Consider the following 13,825-nt stretch of genomic DNA (forward strand, 5'->3'; position numbering starts at 1 on the left):
TGGCAAGAAAAGGTAGGACAGCTGTGGGGCACAGTCTGGGACACCTGTACTGAGTGCTCTCCTTCGACGACACGTGGCAGCTTCTTCTGGCTGCCCCGCAACCTAGTATCCCATCTACATACCCACTTATCTCCAATTGAAGTGCATCAAGAAGGAGAACCTTCCTCCTTGTACTTGCAGCTATTTTGACCCAGCTTGATGCCCTTTTGTGCACTACCTATAGATTCAGCTTTGAGCTTCGTTCTTGTGCAAGTTTGTATTGAGCTCATTTTTGAGAGAATTCAATCTTGTGGCATCAGCATATGCTTCTAGTGCTATTTTGGTGATCTCTCACAAGCACAATAATCATCAGCTCCTACATAAGTGACAGTGTTACCATAACAAAAACAATAAATTTCCAACAAGCGCAAGGATCCACATCCTACACAAACTTTTAAAAAAATACATGGAAATTTCAAGCAGGCCATTTGATGAATGAAACAAAAAAAAAACACAACGATTTCTTTAAGCATTAAGTACACTGTGTACGCATGGAATAGCTACACATTTTTATTTAAAAGTTGTACCTTAATGTTTGGTCCAACAGCCATGATTATGTCATCCTCGATGTAAACATCCGCTACTTCTTGCCTGTCAGCATTAACAACGATTCCCCCCTTTATCAAAAGTTTAGCTGGCACACTTTCGGGAGATGACCATGTATCATCAATTACTGAGCAAACCTGGCAAATTTAAAAGATTCATGAAATTAATTAGAAAATACATAAAAAATAGAAGAGATTTCTTTTTTTTTTTTTTTTTTTGCAAAAAAGAGACTTCTATTAAGAAAGAAAGAAACTCGCTAGAGCAAGCTCTGAGTGGAAATACATCATGCTAGGCATGTAATAAAAACACCTCAGAAAAATGAGGTAGAAAGAAACCAAGGTTGAGGCTGAAAATGCCAACTCAACCCTGTAGAAGTCTCAGCAAGGAAGGGAGAGTCTCTCCAATCCCTGAGAAAAGTAACTCTCCTGGAGGAGGCTGCTAGAGAGGATTCTTGCATGGTCGCCCATATGGCCATCAGAGTGTGTACCATATCTGTCCAAGTACTGGCCAAGATCTGAGAAGGGTGAACTTGTGAACCCTCCATAGCCTCAGTGCATCTGGCTCTCCAAATGTGCCATGCTGCAATGCTAGCTAAAACCTCCCATGGAGAGTCAACTGAGGAATGAGCAGCCCTGAAGAGAGTGGCCGGAACATCCTCTAAAGAGCACGACTCCACAAGGTGTTGTTGGATGTGTAGAGCCCAAGACGAGTCATGTCTCTCGAAGAAAACCTGGGGCCCTGAAAGAGTGAGCCAAGCCACTGATCCCCAGGTCATATAGAAGGGGAGGCGAACAAAAGTGCTGAAAAGTCTTGCAATCCCCTTCCATATGATTCTCGCCTATTTGAAATGCCAAAGGTAGTGTTGTACTGTCTCCGGAGCAGAAAGGCAACGAGGGTAAGTAGGGTCAGCCCCAAACCTGGATCTCCAATGATTCACTGCTATCCCATCATGAATAGAAAGCCAAAAGAAGAGAGTGATTTTTCTATTCCGGTGGGATTTCCAAAGCCTTTGCCAAAAAAATTTCTGCAAGTCTACAGAAATCTGATAATTCTCCCAATGAGGAGCTTTAGTGGGCCTCCAACCCCTACAGCTAAGCTGGAATTTCCTGGCATTACTGACCATGTAACGAAAGAACGGGATGCCTTTCTCTCGGTGCCCTTCATCTATCCATTCCCATTCCCCAAGGTCCCACTGCAAAAACTTAATTGGGACACCTCCATAGAGCCACAGTCTCCATGAGCCCAGGGTAATAATTAGCGGGTCAGGATCCAAGTACCACTGTGAAAGAGAGCCATGCTCCATGAAGCCCACTACCCTAACTGGCTGAAACGGTACCTCTAGTAATATATCATCTGTGGACTTGGACAGCCTGCCCCTCGATGAAACATCAAAGACTAGGGCATCCCCATGTGTGTTCCGTAAAGCAATCACCTGCAAAGGAATGCCCGATCTGGAAAATGCCCCCATCCAGGTGGAACAAGTAATAGGCATGTCATCTGTGTCCACCCAATTCAAGGGCAAGGCTGCATCAGTCTGTTGAATTCTTACTGCACTCCCTCTGAGATGATGAACCACCTGGGCCTGACGGTCTGCAGGAAGCCTCCTGAAGGCTTATGCTCCCACAGTAGATGCAAGGCCCCTCTCCCATCTGGGCCACTGCATGTAAAGAGAAGCTCCAAGTGGTCTGCCATGCTCATCCAAAATACTGTCGTTCCATATGATAGGTTGCCTTTCAATCTCTTCACGGGTGGATGGGCCTGCGAAGAGTACTCTTGAAGTGGCCCATGCTTTCAGTATAGCAACCATAAGAGGGGAAGAAGGAGATCTGAGGTGGGCTGTGGTGAAAACCCATCTGGTACTATGTATCCAATCATCTCCTGAAGTGGGTGTGCGAGACTGTATGCGTCTGATAAAAAAGTCCTTCCAAGGCTCTTGTCCTGGCATAAGTCCTCTCACAACAACCTTGCAGAGTAAAGCTCTGCACTGTAGATCCGCATCAATGATATTCAAACCCCCTTCTCTTGTAGGAAGAATCAAGGTCTCCCAAGCCACCCTAGCTGTAACATCAGTTGTGCCATCTAGACCACTCCATAAAAAATTCCATACGGGCCTCTTGAGCTGAGTGATACAATCCCTAGAGTGGCACCAACAAGAGCATACAAACCAAGCTGTGGCTAGAAGAACCTGGTTAACCACCACCACTCTAGATGCCAAGTCAAGTTTGGCTGAGCTCCAGAAAAGGAGCTTTCTTCTGATGCTCTCCAACACCGGAGCAAACTGTTGTAAAGGAGAGATGCCCACCCCAACCTAGCAGCCCAAATATATGACGGAGACACCCCTCTGTACCCAAGTGAAACCAATATCATTACCCCAATCTGGGGAGTCATCATCGCAAATCCAAAAACCATTGGATTTATGCCAATTAATGTGTGCACCTGCAGCCGTACAAAATAAATCCAAGGCTGTTCGGAAGGAAGTGAGTGTCCTGGGGGAGGCATCCAAAAAAACAGCCGTGTCATCTGCCAACTCACTATCCACCCCGTTTCTTTTTCTGTTTGTGGCGGAAGCTATGAGTATCTACCTTGGATCTCAAGCTGATATTTATGGGCTGAGGCTTCCTCCTCGCCGGGAAGAAGAGCTCCCAAGAGGACATCCCTGGCGGACTGATCTACCGATCTGAAATCTGTCCCCTCTTACCCCCCCAATAAGCACCTGGCTATGGGCTGATCTGTAGAGAGAGGATACTCCTCTAATCCATGCATCTGAAAAACCAAAGCGAGAAAGAGTACCCTCTAAAAAATCCCAGCCTACTCTGTCGTAAGCTTTTTCAAAGTCCAAGAGTAGAATGGCCATCCTCTGGCGGCTTTGCATGGAACATTCTGAGGCCTCCCAAAATGAGAAAATATTATCGAAAATACTTTTGCCATGCACAAACCCTGTCTGTGTGATATTATTATGAAATAAATAAATAAATAAATGCTGGCATACTCAATGGATGAATAATGGCATACTCAATCAATGACGAAGCCATCTGATTAAGTTTGATTTCAAAATGGAAAAAAACAATCAAAGGCCTCTGGTAACAATTAGAAAGATGAAAAATGAATTCAGATACTCTTGCATGAAAGGATTAACTTCAACCAAATTGTATAGCAAGAAAAGAATTCATACAAAGCATTCATTAAATTCCACTCGACACTTATCGGGATCTATGAAACTCCCAACTTCAGGGTAACAAGGACAAAAGCAACTCTTGTGTGGCCTCCTGCATTTCCGAAAAGGGAGGGGCCATTGCATATTTGTAGCCCGAAGCACCCGTATAAAGTGAGTATGTGTTTCCCTTGTGGGTGAGGCTCCAAGAAATCAATATGGAACCCAAGAAAATCCATAGGAGAAAGGGGCTTTAGGGGGATAGCATGTCACATTCGGAAAGTTTGGGAGAATAGAATCGAGGTCATAAGGGAAGACACACATAAATAATACATATGGTTGGGGATAGGAACAAATGAGGGGAATATCCAACTGGCAGCATGCTATTTTGCTGGCCCACAAATCTCCCATATACAAACACAACAGAAGCATAGCACAAGGTGACCCCTGCATGCATTTGGGGGAGGATATAGCTGCGTATTCTAAAGACCATGCAATCATGCTGGCAGGGGACTTTAATGCATGAAAGGGATCAAGGCAGGGCACCATAAGAGTGGAAAGAAGAGACCCACTGTGGATGAAGAATGGAAGTTCCATCTCTCTTAGGGAAAGGGAGAGAGGGAGGTACACTTCTAGGATCCAAAACAAAAGATACTCCTTTTTTATTGACTAGTGTCACATGCACCCCTGGACTTGGGTGCAAGGTGACACACTGGCTACATCGACAAGTGCATTATAGTTCCTAGATAGGAGATTTTGTCGTATGCTGTGACCCCTTTGTGAGCCCTTCTCCAGGGACAGGTCACACACAAGCTACATAGGTCAGTCTCTCAGCATTAGGTCAAGTCAGTAAGTCATTTCTTGTTCACTAGTACCCATTGGAGAACAGTAGGTTAAGTTTTTCCATCTTATAGTTTAGGTCTTAGCCTAGGTTAGGAGTCCTTTTAGGGTCCCCAAAGGCTGGACAGGTAAGCAGGGAAGGCAGCCTGCAAAGGCTGCCCAAAAACTCCCCTGGCAAATGAGCCAGGGAGGGCTTTTTATAGGCTGGTTGTAGGCCAACCAGTCTGTAAAACAGACCAACTCAGTCGGCTGTTTACAGACTGGGTTGGCTCAGTCCAGCCCTATAAAAGGGCCCCTTGGTTGCCCTCTTTCCTCATTCAGTGCTCCTGCCTTCAGCTCTCCTACAAGCTCCACTCCAGCCTCCTTGTGCAGCCCCTGAGATCCTCAGTTCTGGCCCTGCTCTAGCCTCAGTCCCTTGGCCATCAGTTCAGCCTAATCTAAAGGTGTCCACGCAGCACAACAGTCGGAGGTTTGGACCAGCAAACGGAGAGATGTTTGGACACTGTCTCCTCAGCTTTTCTCAGTTTTCTTTACAGGCTACACAGCCTACTTCTTAGCTCTAGTTTCTCAGTCATATCTCAGCTCTCTCAGAGTATCTATTACTCTCAGCTATCACTCTCTCACTCACGCAGTAACCCTGCATTTCCGGTAGACAGCACAAGCCTCTTCCTTGCCTTGCAGAAGCATCCTACATCGTCAGTGTGGACAGCATCAAGGTCTCAGTATTGGTTGGCGTTGCCTCTCAGGTCTTTGGGTCTGCTATACGTGTGCACAGTGAGCTCTTCAGAAGCGCGTTCCGTGCTCTCTTGAAGAGTGTTCTTTGTATTTCTTAGTTCTCCAAGTATAAAGCAAATTCTCCCCTGATTGGGGGAGGGGGCCCTCAGTGGGTACAGGGACCCGATCGGTTGTCGACTCTACTCTCTCTCTACCCTCATCTCCTTTCTCTCTCTATGGTAAACAATGCTCATTCCTCGCTAAAGGTTTAAAGAAGGTCTTGCTATGAATTACACGATTAGATTACCATTGCATGTTACATTGGTATCAGAGCTTTGGTCTGTATCCAGCTTGACTACCGCGAGTGTATGGTTGTGTTGGAATCCGGAAAGGACACACAATCAAGCGTTATGGAAGGGTCAGGAAAAGATTTCAACCTCAAAGACTTTGAAGAGGAGAAAGACTACCAACAAGATACGCTTCCGCCAAATGCTCAAGAAGTGATGGCGAACCTTCTAGAGCAGAATCGGGTCTTGCTGCAGCAACTCGAAGAACATTCATCCAAGCTGGAAGAAAGCAGAAGACAGCTGGACCAGACAAAGCAACGTCTGGAGGAAAAAGAAGCAGAAAAGCTGCTGGAAGAAAGAGAAACCACAGATTTTGAAAAACTCCTCTTGTTGATGCAAAGAAAGAGGAACCACAGATTTTGAAAAACTGCTCTTGTTGATGCATGAGGAACGCGAAAATGAGGAGGCACTGCAACGCGTAGAGCTCGCCTAGGCAGAAAGGCAACAAAAGCTAGACCGAGAGGCGATGCTTCTCCAACACAAACAGATGTTAGCCGCTATGCAGGCAAGTTTGAGCGCAGCGGCCGTCTCCGCCATAGCTTCGCCATCGACAAAGGTAACACCACTCACTCCATCTACTCCAAATTTTGTTAAGTATGATGGTAAGTGTGACCATTCAACAATTTTACATTTTATTCATCAGTTTGTAGCTCATTTTCCATTAGCACGGATTCAAGATGAGCAAGATAAAGTCCACCTTACAACCCCTCATCTTACAGGTGAGGCGGTGACTTGGTGGCAACATTGGGCTAGTAAGCATACTGACCCAAAAACGTTTAAGACGAATTTCGTTTGGGCAATGTTTGTGATCGACCTCAAATCCCGTTTTCTCCCACCCCAATATATGCTTAACCTGGAGGATGAGTTCGCTCATCTCTCCCAGAATGGTTTGCCTGTGTTGACATACAGTAACAAGGTCATCACGCTGGCGCAACAGTTGGGCGTGACGGAGAGTGCCAAAATGAAGCAATTCATTCAAGGATTGGACACGAACATACGTTTTACCATTCGGAACTTCGACCCGCCGGATTACGAGCGGGCGCTAACTCTCGCACAGAATCAAGAGATGATGTTGAACGGGGGAAAGCCCAAGCAGGTCCAGAAAGATTCCAAAGCCCCGCAGCAGTCAAATAACACAGCGGGTAAGGATCAAAAGAAGGACAACCAGTTCCAAAAGAAAGACGGCCAGGCTTCTGGTCAAAAGGAGTCCAAGCCAAAGATGACTCCGGATGAGAAGGCTAAAGTGGGTATTACGGGAGGCTATCTACAGCCCAACGAGCAGAAGCGGTACCACCAAGAACATCGTTGCTTTCATTGCCACCACATCACTAGGCATGGCAGGAAGGATTGTCTGAAGTGGCTTGTCGAAAAGGCTGCGAAAGCACCTGCTTCGTCCGTCACCAATGTATTGGCTCTTCGAGCCCCGCCTCCATCCTCAGCTACGAATGCCGTCTTCCCTACTTTGAACGCCATTCCCACGGTGGTCTTTCAAGGTAAGAAGGAGGACGACTTCTCAGATCAAAAGAAGACACTCATTCGAGCGTACGGCACAGCTAACGGGCATCATTTTATTGTCCTGTTTGATATGGGGAGTTCAGAAGATGCCATCTCCCCTCAGCTTGCCAAGACAGTGGGGTGCACCTTGGTGCCTCACGAGCTTGCAGTGGATGGGTTCATGCCCGGCTTACGCACACACATCACGCATAAGGCCATCCAATTCACTTTTTCAGTTCAGAAAACCATGTTTACGTGGGATTTTATATTGACTCCTTTGATGGGGTGCGACATGATCCTCGGGATTCAATGGTTCCGTGAGCATGTTCCGAAGCCTGATTGGTGGCAGGACACCTTCACAATTGTGGAAGGTTTACCTGAGCCCACCATGATACGCGGTGATCGGAGCATACCAAGGATTCCATTAATCTCTCATATTCAAGCAGATCGCGCCGCCTGCAAGGGTGCCATGTGTGCACTTGTCTATGTCTAGTGCCAAATCACTGCAGTTCAAGCCGCTCCTCCGATGGAGCAAGCAATGGTGGATCTACTCCAAGAGTTCAAAGACATCATGCTCCGGGACGATCTGCCACCCCAGCTGCCTCCCAACCGACCGGAAGACCATCGCATCAACTCTCCAAGTAAGTTCCCTTATCGACTTTCAAAGTCTATGGAGGGGAAGTTAGAGCAGCAATTGTCTCAATTACTGCGCGCAGGGTTTATTAGACCTTCTTCTTCGCCTTTTGCTGCACCCATTCTATTTGTAGCAAAGAAGGATAAGTCCGCACAACTATGTGTCGACTACAGAGCACTCAACAAGCTTACGGTAAGCAACAAGTTTCCTATGCCCCGCATCGAGTACATCTTGGAAAGACTCAATGGTGCAATATTTTTTTCAAAGATTGACCTCAAGAGTGGCTACCATTAAGTCCGGATTTTTGAAGCTGCCATCCCAACGACAGCTTTCCGAACTGAGCGAGCTCATTACGAGTTCGTCGTCATGCCCTTTGGTCTGAAGAATGCACCACCAACATTCAACAAGATAATGTCCCGAGAATTCGCAGAGTATATTGGGAAGTGCCTGTTCATCTTTCTTGATGATATCCTTATCTTTTCCGCGACAGCCGAGCAGCATATTAAGGATGTGCGATGTGCCCTACAGTTATTACGTGATAACCATCTATATCTCAACGCAAAGAAAAGTGAATTCGGATTGCTGGAAATTCAATATTTGAGCTACATCATTAGTACTCAAGGGATTCTTGAGAAGATCCAAGCTATCACAAGTTGGGTTGTCCCCACGACAGCCCAAGAGATCCGCTCCTTTGTGGGTTTGTGTCAAGCATACATCTCGCACATGGAGGGTTTCTCAACATACGCATCCCCTCTTACAGATTTACTCAAGGGGGTAAAGACACGCAGACAAAAAGTTCAAGTCACAGGCAAAGCTTTGCAGGCTTTCCACAACTTGCAACGGTTGGCCACGACTGCACCAGTTATGAAGATTGCCTCTTGGGATGATCCATTTCTGGCAATCACAGACGCTAGCAATGTCACCATAGGGGCAGTTTTACAGCAAGAGGATAGGCCTGTGGCATACTATAGCAGAAAGCTTAACGATGCCGAAAACAACTATTCAGTGTATGATAGAGAGCTCCTCAATGTCATTCAGACATTAAAACATTGGAAGCCTTTCCTATACGGACGGACTTTCACGGTGAAGACAGATCACCAAGCCCTTAAGTGGCTTCAGACAATGCCTAGTACGCACGGGAGTGATCAGCAACAGCGGTGGAGCCAGATATTCCAGCAGTTTGGGGGAATGATTGAGTACGTTCCCGGCAAAAACAACCCCGTTGCAGATGCTCTCAGTCGGAAAGCTGCCATCCAGACCATTGAGCAGGCCACTGTGCTCGAAATCAAAGGAAAGGATCTTGATAGTAGGAAGGCACAGTACGCGGAGTCAGCAGAGTTTGGCACGTAGAGGTATCAACAGGATTTTGGAGAAGTTAGAGCACTATTTCTATTGGCCAAAGATGCGGAAGGACGTATATGGCTATGTGCAGAATTGTCAAATATGCCAAAAGGTCAAGGCTTCCCACAAGAAAGCGGCATGCTTACTTATGCCATTGCCAATCCCCGACGGTCCTTTTCAGGACATAGGTATGGATTTCGTGTGGCCACTTCTAGCATCCGCAGGTACGCATTATACTCAATGTCTTACTCTTGTTTGTCGCTTTAGTAAATATTATATGCTCATTCCCTGCAAACAAACGGCCAGCGCTGAAGATGTAGCTCGTTTGTTTATCAAGTATTGGTGTCCCATTGGAGGGTTGCCAAAGACCATCACATCCGACAGGGACTCAAAGTTTACATCTAGCTTTTGGCGAGCCTTGTTTGATAATTTTGGTACTAAGCTGCAGATGTCTAGCGCTTTCCATCCGCAATCGAACGGTGAGACAGAAAAGTATAATTGAAATCATATTGTCATGATGCTCAGGGAAAGTGGGAGCAATTTCTTCCGCTTGTGCAAGCGATACCTATTCTTTGAGTATTGGTCGCACACCTTATGAAGCGGCGTTTGGACGGCGATTTACCTCACTCCTCACCCAAATGGTGTCTCCAACTCTTGAAGTCAACAAAACCACCGAATCAATGGCAGAGATTACGGAGTCCGTGAAAGGCCGCATCACCAAAGCTCAAGCATCGTATACGCGCCAGGCTAACAAGTCCAGACGAGATGTCCAGTATAAAGAGGGTCAATGGGTGTATTTACGCATTATCAAGCAAAGATTGAAGCAGGTGGGCAAGCGATGCCCTAAGCTATCCTTCAGGAGCTTCGAACCATTCCCTGTTATTCAAAAGATCAACGATGTCTCAATGAAGTTACGCCTACCAGACATTTGAACTATGCACAACGTGTTCCATGTAGCTTGGTTAAAGCCATATTTTGGACCTCCTCTTTCAGAGATTTTCGACGAGCAACAACCTGAAGGTCTTGATGAAGCCGAAGTTTTGCAGCCAGAACAGATCCTTCTTCATAAATTCAAGCATGGGTCAAGACGCAAGATCCGTGAGTTTTACACCAAGTTCCGTGATCGAGGTACCCATGAAGCAATGTGGTTGGACAAAGATAGTCCCTTTAGGGTCCCCAAAGGCTGGACAGGTAAGCAGGGAAGGCAGCCTGCAAAGACTGCCCAAAAACTCCCTTGGCAAATGAGCCAGGGAGGGCTTTTTATAGGCTGGTTGTAAGCCAACCAGTCTGTAAAACAGACCGACTCAGTCGGCTGTTTACAGACTGGGTTGGCTTAGTCAAGCCCTATAAAAGGGCCCCTTGGTTGCCCTCTTTCCTCATTTAGTGCTCCTGCCTTCAGCTCTCCTACAAGCTCCACTCCAGCCTGCTTGTGCAGCCCCTGAGATCCTCAGTTCTGCTGGCCCTGCTCTAGCCTCATTCCCTTGGCCATCAGTTCAGCCTGATCTGAAGGTGTCCACGCAGCACAACAGTCGGAGGTTTGGACCAGCAAATGGAGAGAGGTTTGGACACTGTCTCCTCAGCTTTTCTCAGTTTTCTTTACAGGCTACACAGCCTACTTCTTAGCTCTAGTTTCTCAGTCATATCTCAGCTCTCTCTCAGTATCTATTACTCTCAGCTATCGCTCTCTCACTCACGCAATAACCCTGCATTTCTGGTAGACAGCACAAGCCTCTTCCTGGCCTTGTAGAAGAATCCTAGTGTGGACAGCATCAAGGTCTCGGTATTGGTCGGCGTTGCCTCTCAGGTCTTTAAGTATGCTATACGTGTGCACAGTGAGCTCTTTAGAAGTGCATTCCGTGCTCTCTTGAAGAGTGTTCTTTGTATTTCTCAGCTCTCCAAGTATAAAGCGAATTCTCCCCTGATTGGGGGAGGGGGCCTCAGTGGGTACAGGGACCCAATCGGTTGTCGACTCTACTCTCTCTCTACCCTCATCTCCTTTCTCTCTCTATGGTAAACAACGCTTATTCCTCGCTAAAGGTTTTAAGAGGGTCTTGCTGTGAATTACACGATTAAATTACCATTGCATGTTACAACTAGTCAGACCAGCAACTATGTATGAGGTGGTTTTTCGGTAGGGCCCCAGAATGGAATAAGATAAAGCGACTACAAGTCATGATGCTCTTTGGCATGATTCATTCATAGTAGTACACTCGAGAGCCAGAAATTAACCCAAACTACGGAGAATTCAATTCATAACTAGACCTAAAGCAAATTAAACCATGAATACTTGACTGTTGTCCAACTTTTTTTTTCCTTTTTTCTTTTTTCAAAGAAAGGAACCTTCTATTAATGCTTGAAAGACTTCATACAAAACAACAGCCCCAGAGGTGCTGAGTATGGAAAAAACGGAAAAGGCTAAAAGAAAAAAACCGGCCTCTTCCAGAGAAACCCAGCTCACTGCCTAGGGGATCTCTGGTACTGGGGCTAACAGCCAAGTGGGGGGACTATACAACCAGCGAATCCCTCGCGGAGTAAAGATGTAGAAAACTCATGCAAGCCAAGCCTTGCAGAATCGGGCACGCCTCTCAATAGTCGCTTGAGAGCCTGGAGTCCCACGCTCCCAAGTGGAGTGTAGAGTGTAAATGATATCCTGCCAGATGGCGACCATGGTAGCCGAGGGTGGAACCGGATGCTCACATCACGAGACTGCAGTGAGCCACCCAAATGTTCCACGCATTGATACTGGCTACCACCTCCCAAACGCTGTCCTCCGGAGGAGGAAGGGGAGCTAGGCTATTAGGAGGGATTGCCTCATGGAGCGCTATCCTCTAAATGCTTTGACCCTGTATCTGGTAGGCTGGAGAGAACTCATCAATCTGGAACGCATGTCCTCCCTTAGTCAACCAAGCCACCATCCCCCCCAGGTGTAGTCCCTCTGAAGACTCTACATACAAGTCATGATCCTGAGGGCTCCCATCCAAATCCTCGCTACTCTCTGCAATAGCTCCAAAGGCAATGTGGAATTGTCTCCAAGAAACCACCAGAGCAACAATGGCACTCCCCTCCACTCGCATCTGCTCCACCCAACCACGGTCTGATGGTCAAGCCTCCGCGGGCGGCCAGCCAGAAGAAGTAGGATATTTTCCTCGCCCGCAAATTGGACCATAACCACGTTCAAAACCTGGAACGAACATCTCAGGGCACTCTTTGGGTCACCCAATGCCGCTCCCTCGAGGGGGTCCACCTCGAAGAGTCCATCTGAAGCCTCCTGCCAATCCGTGTGGTGTAGGAAAAGAAGGGCATCTTGTCCATCTGCTCGGCAAGGCCGCCCCTGGAGGGCCAAAACCACTCTCCCGGATCCCACTGGACCTCCGTCAAGGGTCTACCCTCCCACAACCAGAGGCGCCATCAAGCATCTTGCTCTGAGATACTGGGAGGGTCAATGTGCCACTCCTTTCCCAAACGTCCCACCACTTTGATCATCTGCCAGTGAATCCCATCAAGACTCCCATCCATCTCAGGGTCTCTCTCAGTGAGCGGATGAAGTAGGCCTCCAGGTCCTACACGGTAGAAGCCGGGGTGCATGCTACCTCGCTGCATCATCATCCTCAAAGGGACACCAATCCAAGAGAACTGCCCCAACCAAATGATGTCCCTCCAAACGCGAAGTCCCTCCCACTAGGACTCAAGGATGGCTGGGTCAATCTCTCTCATCGGCTGCCCTGCCCCTCGCAGATGCACTATGGCGCCAAGCCTCGCCTCTGCCTCCATGGGTAATCTGCTCCATCTGCCAAAAGACCCGGCCAGACCACTATCCCACTGTGCCCAACCAATGTGCGTCCGCTGTCCGAGCATATGCCCCTCTTGATCTCGGATCTCTGGGTGCCACATAAGGGGCTGACGCTCAAAGTCCTCTCTGCATCTGGGCGGAGCACGAATGAGACCCCCTACTAGTCTTTGCCAGACCCTGTGAAGGCTCCTCATCAAGGGTCTTTGAGAAGATCCACCTGTGTGAAGACTACCACTATCCTCCGGTGCGTGGGGTGTTCCTGAGAAGCCCTTGCTGTAAGAGAAGCTTCCAAGGCTCTGCACCTGAGGTGAGGCCGCGAACAACCAACTTGCCCAAAAGGGCTCTGCTCTGCATCTCCGGATCTATGATACCCAAGCCTCCTAGTGCCTGTGGCATGATCACTGTCTGCCAAGCGACCCAAGCTCTAACATTCCGCATGCCGTCTGATCCAGCCCAAAGGAAGTTCCGAACCAAGGGTCGGAGCTGCCCAATGCATCCTCTGTGAAAGCACCAGTAGGAGGCAATATACCAGGCTGTGGCAAGGACCTGGTTGCCACTAAGGCACGCCCTGCTAGGGAGAGCTTGGTCGAGCTCGAGTAGAGAAGCTTGCGCCGAACACTCTCAAGGACCGGGGCGATCTACTGCTCTGCTGTAATGTCAATACCAACTTGGCAATCGAGGTATCTCGTTGTCTGGCCCTGCGGTATCCATCTGAAGCCAAAGTCACTCCCCCACTCACGGATTTCCTGTGTCTCCTCATAGCTTGTGAAGAAACCTATAGACTTTGTCCAGTTGATCCGCGCACCCGAGGCCTCATAGTAGATAGCCAGGGCTCCCCTGACTCTCTCCAAACTCGCTGTGGTACCCTCAACATACAAGGCCATGTCATCTGTAAACTCAGAGTCAAGCAGTTCCTCCTCCTGTCGGAT

General features: G+C 47.8%; 2 protein-coding genes across 2 annotated transcripts in view; one reads left to right on the top strand and one right to left on the bottom strand.

Moving 5' to 3' along the window:
- PYD2 (pyrimidine 2) overlaps nt 1-13,825 on the bottom strand; it is a 112,364-nt gene that overhangs the window by 93,794 nt on the left and 4,745 nt on the right. The window contains exon 2 of the mRNA XM_087395715.1: nt 567-722. Coding sequence (XP_087251841.1) covers nt 567-722 — 156 coding nt within the window. The remainder of the gene's footprint in view (nt 1-566; nt 723-13,825) is intronic.
- LOC147886650 (uncharacterized) lies at nt 6,137-9,115 on the top strand. Its single transcript, XM_087395047.1, has 3 exons — nt 6,137-6,193; nt 7,010-7,612; nt 8,849-9,115. Exons 1-3 carry the CDS (start codon nt 6,137-6,139, stop codon nt 9,113-9,115), a joined length of 927 nt encoding a protein of 308 aa, XP_087251173.1.

Source organism: Dipteris shenzhenensis, chromosome 24 (assembly GCF_047967505.1).
Source record: "Dipteris shenzhenensis isolate YYH24624 ecotype China chromosome 24, Dip_SZ_1.0, whole genome shotgun sequence".
NCBI lineage: Eukaryota > Viridiplantae > Streptophyta > Polypodiopsida > Gleicheniales > Dipteridaceae > Dipteris > Dipteris shenzhenensis.